Source organism: Lathamus discolor, chromosome 4, assembly GCF_037157495.1.
Source record: "Lathamus discolor isolate bLatDis1 chromosome 4, bLatDis1.hap1, whole genome shotgun sequence".
Classification (NCBI taxonomy): Eukaryota; Metazoa; Chordata; class Aves; order Psittaciformes; family Psittacidae; genus Lathamus; species Lathamus discolor.
In genome coordinates this window covers 63,046,833-63,064,986 of record NC_088887.1, presented here as the reverse complement: position 1 = coordinate 63,064,986, position 18,154 = coordinate 63,046,833, and the positions used below count along the sequence as shown (strand labels likewise).

The following is an 18,154-nucleotide window of genomic DNA, read 5'->3' as shown; positions in this document are numbered from 1 at the left end:
GGTCTTGTTCAACATCTTCGTCGCTGACATGGACAGTGGGATTGAGTGCGCCCTCAGCAAGTTTGCGATGACACCAAGCTGTGTGGTCCGGTTGATATGCTGGAGGGAAGGGATGCCATCCAGAGGGACCTCAACAGGCTTGTGAGGTGGGCTGATGCCAACCTCATGAAGTTCAACCACGACAAGTGCAAGGTCCTACGCCTGGGTTGGAGCAATCCCAGGCACAGCTACAGGTTGGGCAGAGAAGAGATTCAGAGCAGCCCTGCAGAGAAGGACTTGGGGGTGCTGGTCGATGAGAAAATGAACATGAGCCGGCTGCAGTGTGCGCTCGCAGCCCAGAAAGCCAACCGTATCCTGGGCTGCATCAAAAGGAGCGTGACCAGCAGGTCGAAGGAGGTGATCCTGCCCCTCTACTCTGCTCTCCTGAGACCTCACCTGGAGTATTGTGTGCAGTTCTGGTGTCCTCAACATAAAAAGAGCAAGTCCAGAGGAGGCCACGAGGATGATCAGGGGACTGGAGCACCTCCCGTATGAAGACAGGCTGAGGAAGTTGGGGCTGTTCAGCCTGGAGAAGAGAAGGCTGCGTGGGGACCTCATAGCAGCCTTCCAGTACCTGAAGGGGGCCTATAGGGATGCTGGGGAGGGACTCTTCGTCAGGGACTGTAGTGACAGGACAAGGGGTAACGGGTTAAAACTTAAACAGGGGAAGTTTGGATTGGATATAAGGAAGAAATTCTTTCTTGTTACGGTGATGAGGCACTGGAATGCGTTGCCCAGGAAAGCTGTGAGTGCTCCATCCCTGGCAGTGTTCAAGGCCAGGTTGGACAGAGCCTTGGGTGACATGGTTTAGTGTGTGTTGTCTCTGCCCATGGCAGGGGGGTTGGAAGTAGATGATCTTGAGGTCCTTTCCAACCCTAACTGTTCTATGATTCTACATGCTTATATCGGACCCATTGTCCAACACTAGTATAAAGCAATCTTTAAGGCCATTCGCTACAGCCTCTTCCCACTTGGAGTCATTCTGTCACCTGGGGAAAAACATCAGGCACCCAGCAAGGGTCCCCCAAAGGGCATGGCAGGGCTTGCAGCTTTCTCAAGGCACTCAGTGTTTAATGCCAAGCTGAAGGGGGTAGTCGCAGCTCCAGAGACTTTGCCAGCTTCAGGAGCCTCGCCAACCTTTCTGGTCACAAGCTGTAGGGGGTGGAGAGGCCTCTTGACTCAGGACACTTCTGTCTGGTGGGAAGGAGAGGGAGAAGGGATGATCCTCCAGCCTGTTCGCTGTCTGTTGGACTGGTGGATCTGAAGAAGCCATGGGAGGAGTGCAGACCCCTAAACCACACTGTGCCATAGGCACTGATGGAATTCCACAGAGGATAAAGGTCAGATCTTCAATCCTTAAAAATATAAGGGCCTGATGTAAAGGGCCTTGAAGTCCATATGATTTCCATATGATTTCCACTGACTTTGAATCAGGTCCTGAGGGTACCACACAGTGGGATACTATGCTTAGGCAAGACCAGAACAAATGTCTTCCAGAAGAGGCAGGCTGAGAAAAGAGGCATTTGCTCATTCTGAGCTGTGAGGTACACTTGCAGCTTCATGCTGCATCTGTTCTCAGTACACATAGCATCTGGATAGAGCATTTTAAATCGTATCCTTCAAAGCACTTCCCAACTATTCAGCTTTGGCAGTGACCATTTTCTCATGCAATGTTGATTACCCCTACCATTTCCATGACCATCTATTATAAATAATGGCCATGCACAGAACTGTGTAGGTGAAGCACATTAATGTGCTTATACCCCTCTGCAATGGGGGCATGCTAAGCTGCTTCTATGGGAAGGTTCCTCCCCCCTCCTATTTTGATTTTTCTGCTGCTATACTTGATGACTAGCAATAAAAATGGGTAAACAGAGATCCAAGGGAAATGAAACTACATCTGCGGAACATTCAGAGCCAAAATACACAAGGTGGATAATTTGCATGCTGCATGTAAAAAGTAGTTACGCAGCTTTCTTCCTACTCTTTACATCTCCATAAAACATAATAATGGATTTCTAATTATACATCCAAATAATAGGCAAGCTGCAAGATGCTGGGAGAAATTGGAAAGGGGGAAAGAAACTAACCAAAGGTACAGATGTAACGAGGCTAGTGACATTTCTATAAAGATGCTTTAATGGTTGTTAAGTAGTCATTTTGAAACAGAAAATTTTAAGTGTCCTAATAGGAGTTTTCATTTTCAGACAATTTGCTACACAGTTAAGTAATGTCAGACTACAAGCTGTAATCTACTACAATGACCAAAGAGGAGCTGTTTTCACGCCCACTACAATATATAATTGATTCCTAAATTGGCGTTCTACAAAAGAAACCAATCAGATTGATGCCAAATTCAGGCAGTGGATGAAGTCTTGACTTTTGATGTTAAACATCTGATAAAACTTTATGCTAAAGTAAAGTGTTCTATTTGTGAATGGTAAGCTCCTTAAGGTAGAAACAGACTTATGAAACACAGCCAGTGTCCCCTTTTCATTGGCAAATGACAGAATTTGGATTGGCCGCATTGCTGTAGGGAAGAGGCACATCCTCTGCCCATGCAAGGTGTGAGAGCTCCGGCCAGCAGTTCCTCCATCCCTTCCCTACTGCTGTCCTGCCTAGCTGAGGCCAGCCCAGCTGCCTGCCTCCTACTGCTGGCCAGTGTGTGGTGGGGGAGATCCAGGACCCCATCCCTCCTGAATGAAGGGTGACATCCCAAAGGGTTGAAGTGCTAAACACCATCACTGCATCGGTTGGTGCCGCAGCATCCACACTCAGCAGCAATTAAGTGCCTGAGCTGGCTTCTCTCCCAGAACCTCCCCAGCCTCCAGCAGCCACCAGGGTTGACCTGATGCTCTTAACAAGCTCAGCTGCCCTTGACCCTCTGCTGCTGCTCTGAACTGTTCTGCCTCCTGGCTAGTTTTTGTTTGTACCTTAGGATAACCTTATGGGACAGCCATTTTGCACATTCCTGGTCTGAGGTATCTTCCAGAGGGTATGTTTTGCAGGTTCAGCCTGTCAATATCAGCTCCATCAGCATAGTACCTGATGCAATCAGCTCTCCCCAACGTGTTAAGGCAGAGATTACCCAGTAACCTTGCTGTTACAGAAACAAAGCAGGAAATGTTTTTCTAATGAAATTTTCTAAGTATCATTTTTGTTTCTCATTTTGCCTTAGTCAAATAAAATCATTAAGTGTTCTTTGCAGCCTGCGTACAAATGAGTCCTTCAGCCTTGGAAGCAGGCAACGAGAGGAGGAAATAATCTGCCTGTTTGCTGAACAAATTGCTTTGAAATTACATGGAGTTCAGAGGTAATGTTAGGGGAAGATTTAGACAGGTCTCAAAGTGACTTTTTCACAGGGAAAGAAACACTTTGAGGGAAGCTGACTTTTAAACCCGAATGTCTCATCAGCTCTCCTAGCAGAAGCAGTATCTACCAGAGAGTTGTCTTAAGCGAAAGATACAGGAGGGACCCCTGTGGCCTTGGCTCAGAAATACCCAAGAAATGTCAATACTCTTGTCAACATCTTCTCAATGTCTCACTAAAGAACAAGTCTTGAATTCCTAGGAATTTAACTGCAGCTGAGTGGGAAGGAAACAGAATTCTGCTCTACCTTGCAGTGGGCACGCCTGCAAGGCCCAGGACAGTGTTCCGGGCAGTGGCATGGGGCACAGCGTATGTTTCCAGCCATCCAGTGGTTGCTTCCACCATGGTAAGCACATGGTGCTTGCCTTGGTGGGTTGGTGGGTGTGTGATATAATCAATCTGAAAGGCCTCCCTATATTTATACTTCAGCCATTGTCCTCCATACCAAAGAGGCTTTAACTGTTTAGCTTGTTTAATTGCAGCACATTTCACACTCATGAATAACCTGGGCAATAGTGTCCATTGTTGAGTCCACCCCTCAATCACGAGCCCATCTATACGTTGCATCTCTGCCCTGATAGCCTGAAGTGTCATGGGCCCACCGGGCCAAAAATAATTCACTTTTATGTATGCTTTATGTCCATCTGAGCCACTTCAATCTTAGCAGCTTTATCCACTTGTTGGTTGTTCTGGTGTTCCTCAGTGGCCCAACTCTTGGGTACATGGGCATCTACATGGCGTACCTTCACCACCAGGTTCTGCACCTGGGCAGCAGTATCTTGCCACAGTGCAGCAGCCCAGATGGGTTTCCCTCTGCGTTATCTGTTACTTTGCCATCAGATCCAGAGACATTTTTTTCCCTTTGAAGGTGCTGGATAGTGTTGAACAAGGCCCTGTAAGCATAGGCCAAGCTACAGCACGTCGCCACGATTTGTCCCTCTCTGGTATGACCAGAATGATAACACACCTCATTTAAATGTTTTACTAATTTTTCTGGATTTTACACTTGGTCAGTGGTGAAGTTCCAAAGCACTGGAGGGGCCAACTGGCCTAGTCCATACTGTCTCACACACCCTGCCACTCATGGCTGTCCAGCCTTGGGGAAAATCTCTTGGTCCTCCTATATCGTCGTCTAACCCTAGACAAGACCCAAACACGACTCCACTTAACTTTCGAGATCAGATGAAATAGTTGTGGGTAAAACAGACTCTGTATGCGTGCCAACATGGTGATCCCATCACAATCAGCAGGCAGGTCCCAAGGGTATCCAAAGGCCATTCAAAAACTTCAGAACTCTCAAATGATGCTGTAAACAGTCTGGTGGTGGGGCTGGGAAGGTGAGGGAATGGCTGCTTCACAGGTTGACCACCAAAGGAGGGGAAAAAAGACGTGTAATGGCTAAACACTTCTATTATATACCTCCCAAAGTATAGAGGTGATGACCACACTGGGAACACAAGCCAGATCAGTTTCATGATCAATGATTCTACTGTATTACAAGTCATTACCATAAAATACAATGAAACAAGAACCTTAGCCCAAGGCCCCCCCAGCTGACACTAACACAGCAAATACTGGCTGTAAGGTACGACATGCTGAAACTGTGAGATCAAGAGCAACAACTTTGAGAGCCAGTAAATCAGCATTGTGACGAGTGACTATTAATGCAAAACAATGAATGCTTACCACAGATATGATTAGACACACTCCGGTCAGATCTGTCATTATCTCAACCCTTCGAGCCCCCGCTGGGTGCCAAAATGAACTGTTATGGTTTAAGCCCAGCTGGCAAGCCCCGCTCCTGGAGGGATGGGGAGGAGAATTGAAAGAACGTAACTCCCACGGGCTGAGATAAGAACAGCCCAGTAACTAAGGTATAACACAAATCACTGCTGCTACCACCAATAATAATAGTGATAAGGGAAATAACAAGGAAAGAGAATACAACCGCTCATCACCCGCCGACCGATACCCAGCCCGACTGAGCTGTGATCTATCCCTTCCGGGTAACTGCCCCCAGTTTATACACTGGGTATGACGTACTGTGGTATGGAATACCTCTTTGGCTACCTTGGGTCAGGTGTCCTGTCTCTGCTTCCTCCTGGCTTCCCCTCCTCCCTGCCAGAGCATGAAACTCAGAAAGTCCTTGGTCAGAGTGAACATTACTGAGCAGCAACTAAAAACATCGGTATTATCAGCACTGTTCCCAGGCCAAAAGTCAAAAGCACAGCACTGCATCAGCTACTAAGGAGAAAAATGACTGCTACTGCTGAACCCAGGACAATGATGTAATGGATTAACTTTTACTAAATAACAGATCCTAGATATATTACATCTACATGAGTAGGGGCAGCCCTTGCTTTAGTGATGCTGGGCTCCAACCCCACCACAACTTGACAGTCTCAGTGAGACCCTTCCAAGTCTCACACCCCTTTTGCAGTACACACAGACAGCAAACATGCCAGCAGCACCAAGCAGTTGCTAGTAGGAGTTCCTTAGCTATCTATCTCCAGAATTGCTTACAAAGATGTGAATGTCCAGCTCTGGCTGAGCGTGAAAGGTGGCTTGCAGCAGAAAATTGGCAGATCACAGAATGGTTTGAGTTGGAAGGGACTTCTAAAGACCATCTAGTTCCAACCCCCTGCCATGCCACCTTCCACTAGATCAGGTTGCTCAAAGCCCTGTCCAACCTGGCCTTGAACACTGCCAGGGATGGGGCAGCCACAGCTTCTCTGGCAACCTGTGCCAGGGCTTCACCACCCTCATAGTAAAGAATTTTCTTCATAATACCTAATACAAATCTCCCCTCTTTCAGCTTAAAGCCAACCCCCCTTGTCCCATCTCTATATGCCTTTGAAAAAAGTCCCTCCCCGGCCTTCCCATAGGACCCCCTTAGGTACTGGAAAGCTGCTCTAAGGTCTCCCCTGAACCTTCTCTTCTGCAGGCTGAACAAGCCCAGATCTCTCAGCCTGTCTTTACAGGAGAGGTGCTCCAGCCCTCGAAGTGTTGCAGCCCTCCTCTGGACTTGCTCAAGCAGTGGTTCCAAAAAATGTTTACCAATGTTGTGATAGGCACTTTATATATATAAATATGAATACATCTATACAAAATATAGATATATTTCTTATGTTGGGGCCCAGAGCTGAATGAGATCAACAAAAAGTAAATTCTCCTTGGTTTCAGGACTGGTCCTTCATCTGTTCCTCCTTGCCTAGTTATACTTTCTATTAGTAACTGCTGTTTCTCAAAAAACACAATGATGCCAAGATAAAGGTGATTGCCCCAGTGGGACCAATCCCACTAGAAATTACTCAGAAATTACTCAAGAAATTACTCAAAAATCTCCACTGTGTCTAGGTACAGTCCTTATTTCAAGTCCCAGAGCAGCCCTGCAAGATGGAGGTTGGTGGTGCTTTGACCTTAAATACCTTGTACCTTGAGTGATAGATCACATGCAGGCAGTGGCAGCTATAAAGTTTTTAGCTGCTGAAGAAATTAACAGGATTTCTTCTTTTGTTTGTTTGTTTAAACTTGTGTTCGTATAATGTAAAAGAGGAAAATACTGTGCAAAGCAAGAGTGGCACAGAATATTCACTGTCAACAGTTAAAATGGTATTTATATTGTTATAGTGCATAACAGAGGAAAAAGAGGTCACTGCTTTGTGAAGGACCTTCTGACTACCTTACTGCTTTTCATGCTTGGCTGAGCACCACGTACTAGTCTCTGCAAGTGTGAGGTTAGCCAGCAAAAGCCCCAGTGAGATCTCCTGTGCAGGGGCACCAGTGCCTAGCAAAGCTACATGCATGCTGAAAATACTGTATGAGACAAAACATCTGCTTCATCCAACTTCAGTGCAAAAAGGAGAATGCAAGCACATGGTTACATGATATCCTCCCCCTCTCAGCTCACATACAAAACCATAGGGCAGGTGGGTTTTCAGGATCTTCATCAGGGACTGTAGCAACAGGACAAGGGGTAATGGATTCAAACTTAAGCCGCAGAGATTTAGGTTGGATACAGTGAAGTTCTTTACTGCAGGTGTGATGAGGCACTGGCACAGGTTGCCGGGAGAACCTGCAGCTGCCCCACCCCTGGCAGTGTTCGAGGCCAGGTTGGATGGGGCTTTGAGTGACCTGATCCCTGTAAGTTTAAACCTTTAAGCTCCTTCCAACCCAAGCCATCCTATGATTTTATGATGACTGGCACAATGTTACTGTACCATTTCTAAGCTTCACGCATCTGCAGCTAGCATTTCTCAGTGTATACACTGAAATTAGATTGCTGAAAACTTGCATTAACTGGTATTTATTATTTCTCACTGTAATCTCTTTCCAAAAGGAAAAAAAAATCCTGGAAAGACAATCTGAATCTACCCTTTTGAAATCTAAAACATTTACTTTCATATTAATCTGTAGCTATAAAATCATTATACGGAAGATTCATCATCATTTCTTTCTCAAGTTATGTACCAGTTCTGAAAATAGCTCGTTTCATTAGATTGCAAACTGCTCCATCTTGTGGTAACATAGCAGCATTAATGCAAACCAGCAACATCCCTACAGCTTTACCTTCTTTCTGCTTATATTTATTCCATTTGTCTTGGAGACAATTTAGTATCGTAACTCAAAGCCAAACATCTGTGTGTTGAAGGTAAAAAAGAAGAGCCTGGATGAATGACAACATACAACAACTAAAAACACAGACAGCCTTTTCCTTTTCGAACCATGTTCAGAATATACTGTTATGATTAAAGGACAAGCACCAGTCACGTTCAGAGCGCCTTTCTGAAATGCTGGCAAGGTCCGTTGGTCCACACAAAGTGGTTCAAACTTGAGGCCTGAGAAGCCTGGCTTAGACAAAGTTAGTAGGCTGATGTTCAGGACTGCTTCTTTCAGTAACTTTGGGAATGCACGGGAATGAGAGGAACAGCAAGTTAAAACAGATTACTGAACTGGTAAACTGATTCTACTACTGTGTTGCTGTCACAAACCAAAACTAACAACCCCAATGAAATTTCCATATTTGGTTCTCCTGTAAGATACTTCTGGTCTGATAAATCTGTAACAATGAGTGGAAAAAATGGTAGTTTCACCTACTGATCAGCTTTAACGCTACAGAAACAGTCCTTAACTCAGTCATTGCATCTCCTAAGCTGACATGCATTGCAGACAACTGAGAAGGATTTCATACAACTGAAAAATTCAGAATTAGTTGGAAGCCTGAGCAAGCAGCTATGAAGCAAGCAACCTGGTGCATTAATAAATAGTGTTCTTAAGGACTTCCCTAGAAAGTTGTGATAAATTCTACAGCTTTACCCTGTCTGAAAATTTTAATGGATCGAAGCAGCAAAGGACATGCACATACATTTTTGGACAGTCAAACGTCAAGAAATCCTTTGAAGCATGATCAAAAAATCCTGTATGTTGTAAGCACTGTTACGCTGTTGCACTCTTCCACCTTTATTACCCAATACTGAGGTAGGAAAAAAAATGTGGTCAAACTGATCCATTTTCATTTGTCTTAAGATAAAAACTCTACTATTAGATTTCATTCTCTATCTTCTTCAGCTAGCACCTTCATTTAAGTCTGTATGTTCTGTTATGTAAGCATGTCAAAAGAATCCTGAGATACCTGTCCCAACAAGGATATTTACTGAATGATTTTATTACAAGCCACAGCTTTTACTGAAACATGATCTAGAGTTGTTTTGCTACACACAAACAATTAAGAGTTGAATTAGCAGAAATGCTAATTAAGCCACCTTGTATTTGCCTTGGTGTAAAACATGTCTCATGTAACCCGTTTGTTTTTCAAAGTGAGATGAATTGCCTCAGCTGTTGAATTCAACTTAAGTCATAGAATCATAGATTTAGGTTGGAAAAGACCTTCAAGATCACAGAGTCCAACCATTAACCTAGCACTGCCAAGTCCCACGACTAAACCACATCCCTAAGTACCACATGTACATGTTTTTAAATACCTTTTAAATACCTCATGGGATGGTGACCACCACTTCCTTGGGCAGCCTGTTCCAGTGCTTGACAATCCTTCTTGTGAAGGAAATTCTTCCTAATATCCAGTATAAACTTTCCCTGGCACAACTTCAAGCCATTTCCTCTCAATCTATTGCTTGTTTCTTGGGGAAAAAAAAAAAAGAGACCAACACTCACCTTGCTACAACCTCCTTTCAGGTAGCTGCAGATGCATTTGGAATAAGACAAACTACATTAGTTTACTGAGTATTCTCATGAAATGAGTTAAAAAGCACAGGGTGGTTTTGGGGAGTAAGGAATCAGAAATACATCAGTCAAAGATGCATACCCAGTTTATGAACTTTCCCATTTCACTCAGTTCAAGAAGGCTATTTACTCGCTGATTCCTTCTGAATAGTGCTCATGAAAATAATGACCCATACTGATCACTCATAGCTGTTTATGACCTGCATTGCCCTGCCCGCACTTTCTGTTACCTGAGGTGTAATAGCTTTGGTATAATCTACAGCAAATAAGAAGAGGGGCAGACACTTTAGTGATTAGAAAATCTGCCTGGGAAGGAAGAATTCCAAGTACTGAAGTCTTCTAAATTAAAACAAAAGTTGGAAGGTGCTCTGTTGTTAAAAGCTACAGAGTTGGAAAGTTTTTCTCTGCTTTCTTATGGTGTGATGAACCTTATACTCTTTTTTGCTGTAGCTTAGTTCCTATGGGCTATGTTCTTCCTTGGAAGCTCTATGTATCTGACCTCTGTCCCAGGGCTGCCAATAAACCAAAACCTTGCACTTCTGGGTGAATGCTGTTAACCACTATTCTATTTTGGAAGGATACAATTATAGACACTAGGTGGGCAGCACTGTCATCACCTCCTGCTTCTGATTTAAAAAAAGAAAAGTTATGACTGCTTTTGGCAAAGAATCCGATGCTATCTTTGTGCATTAGCCATATTCGGAACATGCCTCCTTGTTCAAGCCCCTTGAGATTTAAGGGGTGGGGAAGAGTATTCTAAAAGATTAACTTTAGTCTAATACCTTCAAGCTCTTTCTGCATTTGGGGAAAGAAGAGAAAAACTGACTCCTCCAGAGGGTGATTCAGAGCACCTAAATTTAGGTATTGCTCTGAATCACTCTCTACTTAACCTGGGGAGGCATCCTGAAGACAACTGATTCCACAGGCAAAGGTTATGCTCCATGACTGTTCCTTTCTCAACATCCCCTCAATTGTCAGTACCATTCTCACTAGTTTCTTGACTCCACCACAGCTTAGGTGGGAAGGTGTCACTTACCCTCAGATACATATGAGGCAGAAAGGGAGGCACATCAAAGCTGTCCAAATACCTGGTTACGAGCTGCCTCATTCCAGAATTTAAATAGTCAAGTCATTAAACAAATAGACTGATTTTTAGAAGTTACAATCTACCAACAGTTTCATAAATCATTACTGACTTCAGTGGAGCTAAGATGCAAAGCTGGCATTCACACTACTATTGCAGATGTAGTATTTTGGCAAATCACACCATTGTTTTCTGCAATTCTAAGTAAATTTAAAGAAAGTTGCTTGTTGTTTTTGAAACAAAGAGAAGGTGGTCGTTATAATGGGAAAAAATCTTTATTACTAAATATCTTTATACAACAGTTTTAAATCATAAATCAGTACGTTCTGGAATTCTGGTAGCAGTCTGTTGTTCTTTAAATACTCAGACTTATCGCTTTTTCCAGGTGAATTTCCGTCTGGCTCCCTCCTGACCAGGCTTTTTTCGTTCCTTCACACGTGGGTCATACGTTAGTAGTCCAGCTACAAAACACAGAAAAGCACCCATTTGTCTACTGTTACTAGTTAATATTAGATATACTACCTGTGGGGGATCCAAGGCAGCCAGTAACTTCACATATGAATTGGAATATCTAGAAGGATAAGGATTCAATATAAAACACAGGGAAATTAATTTCACCAGATCCTCTAACATTTTAACTTTTCTTCAGTAATTGAAATTTCTTTACATTTTACTTCACCAACCAGTACAATCCCATACTCTCTTATATCTATACTGCTTAAGCTTTTACAGCAGTGGTGTCCAAACTTTCTGAGCAAGCACCCCAATATATGTGTATTTATTAATTTACAAATTATATAGATTACCAAAATTCTAGTATTTTCTTCCTGTACTCCCGTGGTGCATCTTACACAACACCAGGATGCACACACCCCACTTTGGAGACCTCTGCTTTAAAGAGCACTTAGTGTTTCCAAAGTATATCTGGCAGTGTCCAAAATATGTTCAGAATTATGCTGATGTCGTTACAGATACCCAACTCAATACAGTGTCAGTATTGTCAGCAAGTCACGTTTGTCAGTATGTCTTGTTGCAAAGATACTAGGCATGAAGATAGCTTTACTTCCATGGATGGCAATAGAGTGAAAAAAAAAATCATAGTTGTTCTGCCAGTAATGCACACTGGCATGTCTCACTACCACCCCAGAAAGAGCATGGTTAAAAGCTAAGTTATAAGAATTCTGTATTTGCTGAAACAGTATGGCATCTAATCACTGAGAAGCACCAAATACTGCAGTTACTCAAATAATTCCTACCTTATCCCAGGTAGCTTGTAACCTCTAAATAAAGGATTAGAGGAAAGAAGCTCTTTCAGTCTGGTTAGTTGCATGTAGTAAGTTTATGCTCATTACTATCCTTTCAAAGCTAACCCTCTAGAATAAAACTTTAAATGTCAGTAAGATGCAACTAATCAAGTAAAACAAAATACAATCTTAATACTTTATAGCTCAATAATGCCTGACCAGGATTTGTTATAGCGAGTACACATTCATGACTTGTAATTCTATGTTTTGGCAGTACAAGATGGTTAACAGACATAACAGAGGTCATGAACAGATTGAAAGAATGCTCAAGAAGTCATCCAAAATGTACACAAAGGCTGCTATGAAACAAGCAAAAACAATTTATAAGTAAATGAAGATCCCTTCATAAAATATACAAGGTTTCACTGGGATTATTTACTCAAATCTGCACTATCTGATCCTTAATGATCCTCATATTAATTCCGTTAATTACCAGAGCACATTAAGAAATACTGAGGTAATTTCAGTCCTACCTTGCCTCATGAATTCCACCTCCTTTTCTGTCACAAAGCTCCTCAAGGCTTTTGCAGAGGCTAAACGTATTGCTCCAGCCTGTGCTGATCTTCCTCCACCAGAGACTGTGCAAACCATATCATGTTTTCCAACTCTGTCAAGAAACTGGAAAGGGAACAACAACTGTTCTCTAAAAATAAAAAATAAAATATATACATGTATATAAAGTTACATGCTATGTACATTTTGCATCATAATATATATAAAAACAGTTAACTTTCAGGCAGAGATACAGAAAGACATTTGTATCTCTAATTTCCTACTGATATCAACTAAATCAATGGGAAATCAGCAGCTAGAAACTGACAACAGTAAGTATTTTAAGTTCAATTTTACAACTAATTAGTGAAACAAAAATATCTATAGATGCCAAGATCCTTCAGCTCTGGATATTAAAACTGAGCAATCTCTCACTTTCTTTATTCTTGAGCTCAGAAACTGCAATACAAAATAAAAATCACATGAGGGATAGAAACCTCATGGCAGCCTTATAAGAAGTCTTCTCTATATTAGACTGTGCTCGTCCTCCAAAATCTGAAGCTTTACGTGTCTCACCTTGTTTGCTTCCACTATGTTACCGTACGCCACGTACAATCTGCAAACCTCTCAGGAAACACTTACAAGACATTGTGTATTATTTACTTATTTTTAAAATAAACTGCAAGCGGGGAACAAAATTTGAGGCACCCAAATACCTGTGCTCTTGGGTTTTGCATCCCTTCAGAAAGGGAGGGACAAGAAAAACACAGAGCAAGGCTTACCTATCAGTTCCTACTGACTACCGACTCCTGAAAACTAGGAGGAAAAGCAAGACAAAACCAGGAACAAAACATCAACTCTGTGGTGGAACACAGCACCAAATATATAATTGCACGGCATGATTTTTGCTGGAGTAACTTAAATACAGTAAGAATACAGCATTCCATAGTGCTCTCACCTGTCCTGCAGCACTGGGAAGTAATGTAAAACGTCTCTTCCGTTCACTGTAACTTTTCCACTCCCATTGTCATACACTACTGCAGTAGCTCTTGCAGTTTTTCTTGCACCTTAAAGGAATTAAACCAAATCTGTTATGAGGCTTCAATTTTCCACAGAACTTCAAGTGCCCAGGAAGTTAAGTAAATCTCAACACTTACATACTGTACCAGCTGTTTCTTTTTGGATGCTGAGGTAACAACAACAAATATTAAGTGGAGGAAATAAATACAAGCAATACACAACTAGCTTTCAATACCTGTACTCAATGTCTATCAAAGAGGTGGGGAGTGTGTGTTGGGAGGAGGTAAAAGTAACACTCTACCTCCCATAACTTCAGTAGGTCAGGACATTTTCTTGACCTGGTGATGTCATGTATATGAAAATAAACAGCTTGTTGAACTCCCATGTTTACTGTAAGTACATTTTCTAGTAATATTAAAATACTTTATGAAATCACAGAAAGGTACAGAAGTTTAAGGATATTCACATGGGAGTGGTAACCATTTTAATTATACTCGTATAAGCAACGCCTATGCATCATTTAACATAGCTTCCTCAGAAATTACTACTTACAGTTAGCTAAGTGCATTAGCTTCAAGTTAAACCACAATAAATTCTCTGTGCTACAGCCTAAGACCAGTTTTCTGAAGCACAAAGGAAGGAATCATTCTGATAAGGGAATTATGAAAAAAAATTATTAGACATTTTTCTCAATTTAGGAGGGTGATGGGACACAAGACTGTTCTTGAACTTAAATTCTTATGGCTTTTCTTAAATAAGATGGGTTGTATGTTTATCAGACTTCAATAACTACTGGTTCTGAAGAGACTGTTGAAAACCAGTGTGGATTAAACCCCAGATCTGAGGTCTAGACTCTCCTTGCTGTCACATCATCTTGAAGCCAACCCAGCCAGAACAGAACTCTCTAGCCATTTTGCCCTCAAATTCTCTGCAACCTTTTTTCTTATTCTCATCTGCTGTGTGCTGCTTAAGAATACACATCATCTCTAAGGCTCCTCTTGAACACACAGCATTAAAATGTGTGCGCACACACATGCTTTGTCCATCAAGTCAGACTTTCTTACACATGTTGTCGCTACGTTACTTTTTCTAGGCAATCGCTCATATCGTATATCATTCTTCCCTCACTAAAAATATAAGCAACCTGTGTTCAGAGGACAGAAACCTTCACGGCTTTTCTCTAACACAATGACTAATTCCTGTCTCCATCCCATAGCTAGTTCTGGTCATCCACTTGTTAAAATTTTAGGAATTCCTTTTTTGCATCTTCATAGGCTGTTTGTAAATACCCATATGCCTCCTTGGCACCTTCAAAGTTCTCCTTTGCTGCACTGCATACAAAAGTCATGATACAGGTTACTCAGTGGCCTAAGCATGCCACTTCTATACCACTGTTACATCTGTGTAATATACAGTAATAGTATAACAACACAGTTACATCCACTGAATTCTCCGTATGTGTTTGTACTCTCCCAGTCCCTTGGCCTTTATGTTCAAATCAACTCTTGCCAGAAATTAAAGTCCTTTTGTATCCTACAACATGTAGCACAACAGGGTCCTCTCTACAGAGGCACTACTGTATAGAAATGCAGATAAAACTAACAGTTGATAGACTCTGTGCTAAAAATTTCCACTTTGTTACCAGACCATGTCATAACTTAGTATGCCATACCATAATAAACAATTATATATGCAATATACACATAAGCATATAAAATGAAGTAGTGACACCTTCAGCAGTGTTGTACATATTACAAAGAAAGCAGTGTGAAGGGGAAAAAAATTCTGCATCATTACCAACCAACTTGAAATTATTACCTTCACCAGTGCTGAAGGCCACTCCTCGCTCATCATACTTCAAGGGCTCAATAACTACCTTTTGTAACTGCACAGGAACTTCTCTGGTAAACTTCTGTATATACTTCTCTTCGATGTTACCACATGGCAACGTCATCAATTTTTGCAAGAGCTGAATAAACCTTGAATACTGAGGACAACAAGATTTCATTAAAGGATGCGAGCGTAATTGCATTTGCTAAAACTGTCTATTTTTATATAATTGATCTTTCCTACTTCACTTTTATTGATGATTTCTGACAAGATGACACTTTTGCACCTACATGCTGATTTAAGAACAGCATGCATCATTTTCTGTGTGACTAAAGATACCTATTTCTTTCTTCAGGCAACAATGAAACTTTAATTCAAAGCATAACCAACCCCTTTGTGATACAGGATTATTGTATTAGAATGAAGTTCATGTCACTTGTGAAAAGAAAACATTGAGGGGGTCTTCATTCTTTTATTATTGTTTCATTAAAATGGCAAAAGGAAAAGATTTTCACTTCGTTTTCAGTAAGTTACCATGTTCATTGACTTGGAAATAATTTTATTGCACTAAACTGAACCTCTTAAATGATTATATTTCATAATATATACAGGAAATACCTATCTATCTATCTTTGGCTGTTCAAGCTGAGTTACTTTAATGTTTATGATTTCCTTTAAAACCGAACAATCAAGCTATTTAAAAATTCAAGAGATACTTGACTTAAAGGGCAACCTCTTGAAATAAATTATCCTTTGCTACTGTGTGGTTCTCCTTCCCCCTTACACCCCCGCCAAAGTTCTTCAACATGTGATTAAGGAGTAAACACCACTGTGTTAACCCATTTGTGCTAAAAGCTGCGATGTCCTGTTAAGAACTGTTACTGCAGGAGCACCGGACAGCTGCTTACTGGATATAAAGGTATGCTATAATCGAAAACTGAATTCTCATATAGATACCATAACCTTATTTTTGACGTTACCTTTACTTACAAGCTGCTATTAAAAGTGTTTTTTCTTCTCTCCATTACCAGAGCCTTCTGCACAAAATTAATACTTTTATCATAACTGAGCGATAGTCCCTAAACTCTTGACATCACTTAGAAAGTTGCTTCTAATGATACGACACAGACATGGTAAAGCCTTTGAAGAACAGAAATATAAAACTATAAACACTTAAAAATTGTAGAGGCTACAGATGCAGAAAGCTTCCAACAGTTCACTTGCAGAGTGCAAAGGGAAAAGAATTTAAACAGCTCTGATTTTGTTTAATCCTGCAAACACCACAGAAAATTCTGTTGCAATGGCAAAACACAAGAATTTGAGCAGGTAAGATTGGTAGCTCATACGGAGACATTTCAGATACATGTTTTTTTCTTTAGGCTGAGGCTTTGTGCTTTTACATGTGAGAGACCAGTTAAAAAGCTCTGGGTTTGTTTTGGGAGGTTTCTGTTTGGTTTTTGTTGGTTTGGTTTTGGGGGGGTTGTTGGGGTTTGGGGTTTTTTGTTTGTTGGGGGTTTTCTGGATGTTTGGGTTTTTTTAAAGTTTAGTGCAGTCTGCTTTTACAGCTGTAGAATGTACAAAAACCAAGCAGTGAAGAACTCCAAACCGGCTGTACAACTAGACCAGTTCCTGGCACTCTAAGAACAGCTATTCTAAATGGAGGAGCTACTGAAAACACTGAAGTGGCTCACAGAAGAAGCAGTTACAAGACAGAGGAAGTCTCTCGGCTATCCCAGGATGGAGAATTTACAATGATTTCTAACTAATGCTTATGGAACACAATTTACTTGAGACCTTTTCACATTGCCCATAGACAAGGAAGCCATCACATGTTACTGCTCTGGATGACAAGTGAACAAACGGCATGTTTGCTGCTATTATGCTATTTTTGCAATGATGCTGTCCACAGGACAAAGATACTGAAGAACACTGTTTCTAGGTGAGAAAATACTTGAGATGTTCAGACAAATAGTGTTATATTCTCTGGTACCATCATATTCAAGCTTAAAATTCCAAAAGAAAACTGAAGCTTGCCCCATAGACTGAACCTGCTGTTAAAAAATTTAATGCTATTTAGGGGACTGTAGGAAAAAGCTCTGAGTGAGAAAAAGTATACAACTATCAGGATGTATACAGTCTTATTCCCAGCGATACATGTAAAGGACTACAAATCTAAACAGTGGTAAAGTTTGCAGATCCTGGGAAGCTGCACAACCCTCCTCCCTCCCACCATATATTCATATCAAGGAGAATACAACCAGATTACTGTATCATACCACAGATCTGTATAGCTCTGTATCTTGTTTTGGTATTTGATTCTGTAGCCAATCAGTAAGAAAAAGGACCCCTCATTTCTGTGCAGGTTTACCATTAAAGAAAGCCACCATGTTTCCCATCTTGAGTATTTACCCCTCCTCTACAATAAGCAACAGGGGTTTTAGCTCTTTCATCTGTAACTAGAATAAATGATTATTCATGTCTATTATAAAGTGTTACCATACTCCTGACTACGTAATTAGATGACAAGGAAAAGTGCCCTAGGCCTCGCAATGTTACCAGGAGAAAATCTGAACTATGTTAGCTAACAATGGAAAATCCTTAATAGTTCTGTACTGTGCTAAATAAAAAAGCAACACAGCTCACTTTTCTTGAAAACATGAATGTGACAGTGCTGTGAGCATATACAGATTTTATGAGAAAGAGGAGAATTCTTTTGAAGAGCACCTGCTTCTGCTCTGCACAGTACCTTTCAGCATCCAAAAACACACCCAGAGTT

At 41.4% G+C, this 18,154-nt stretch overlaps 1 protein-coding gene and 1 long non-coding RNA gene across 2 annotated transcripts in view; one reads left to right on the top strand and one right to left on the bottom strand.

The window, feature by feature from the left end:
- Positions 1-10,988: 10,988 nt before the first annotated feature.
- MRPS9 (mitochondrial ribosomal protein S9) overlaps positions 10,989-18,154 on the bottom strand; it is a 34,510-nt gene continuing 27,344 nt past the window's right edge. Inside the window, exons 8-11 of the mRNA XM_065677788.1 lie at positions 15,367-15,535; positions 13,487-13,595; positions 12,510-12,679; positions 10,989-11,193 (exon numbers count right to left, since the gene is read on the bottom strand). Of these exons, the coding sequence (XP_065533860.1) occupies positions 11,102-11,193; positions 12,510-12,679; positions 13,487-13,595; positions 15,367-15,535 (540 nt within the window). The 3' untranslated portion in view covers positions 10,989-11,101. The remainder of the gene's footprint in view (positions 11,194-12,509; positions 12,680-13,486; positions 13,596-15,366; positions 15,536-18,154) is intronic.
- LOC136013626 (uncharacterized) lies at positions 16,241-17,934 on the top strand. Its single transcript, XR_010612304.1, has 3 exons — positions 16,241-16,297; positions 16,410-16,704; positions 16,944-17,934. It is a non-coding gene; the product is annotated as an uncharacterized LOC136013626 (long non-coding RNA).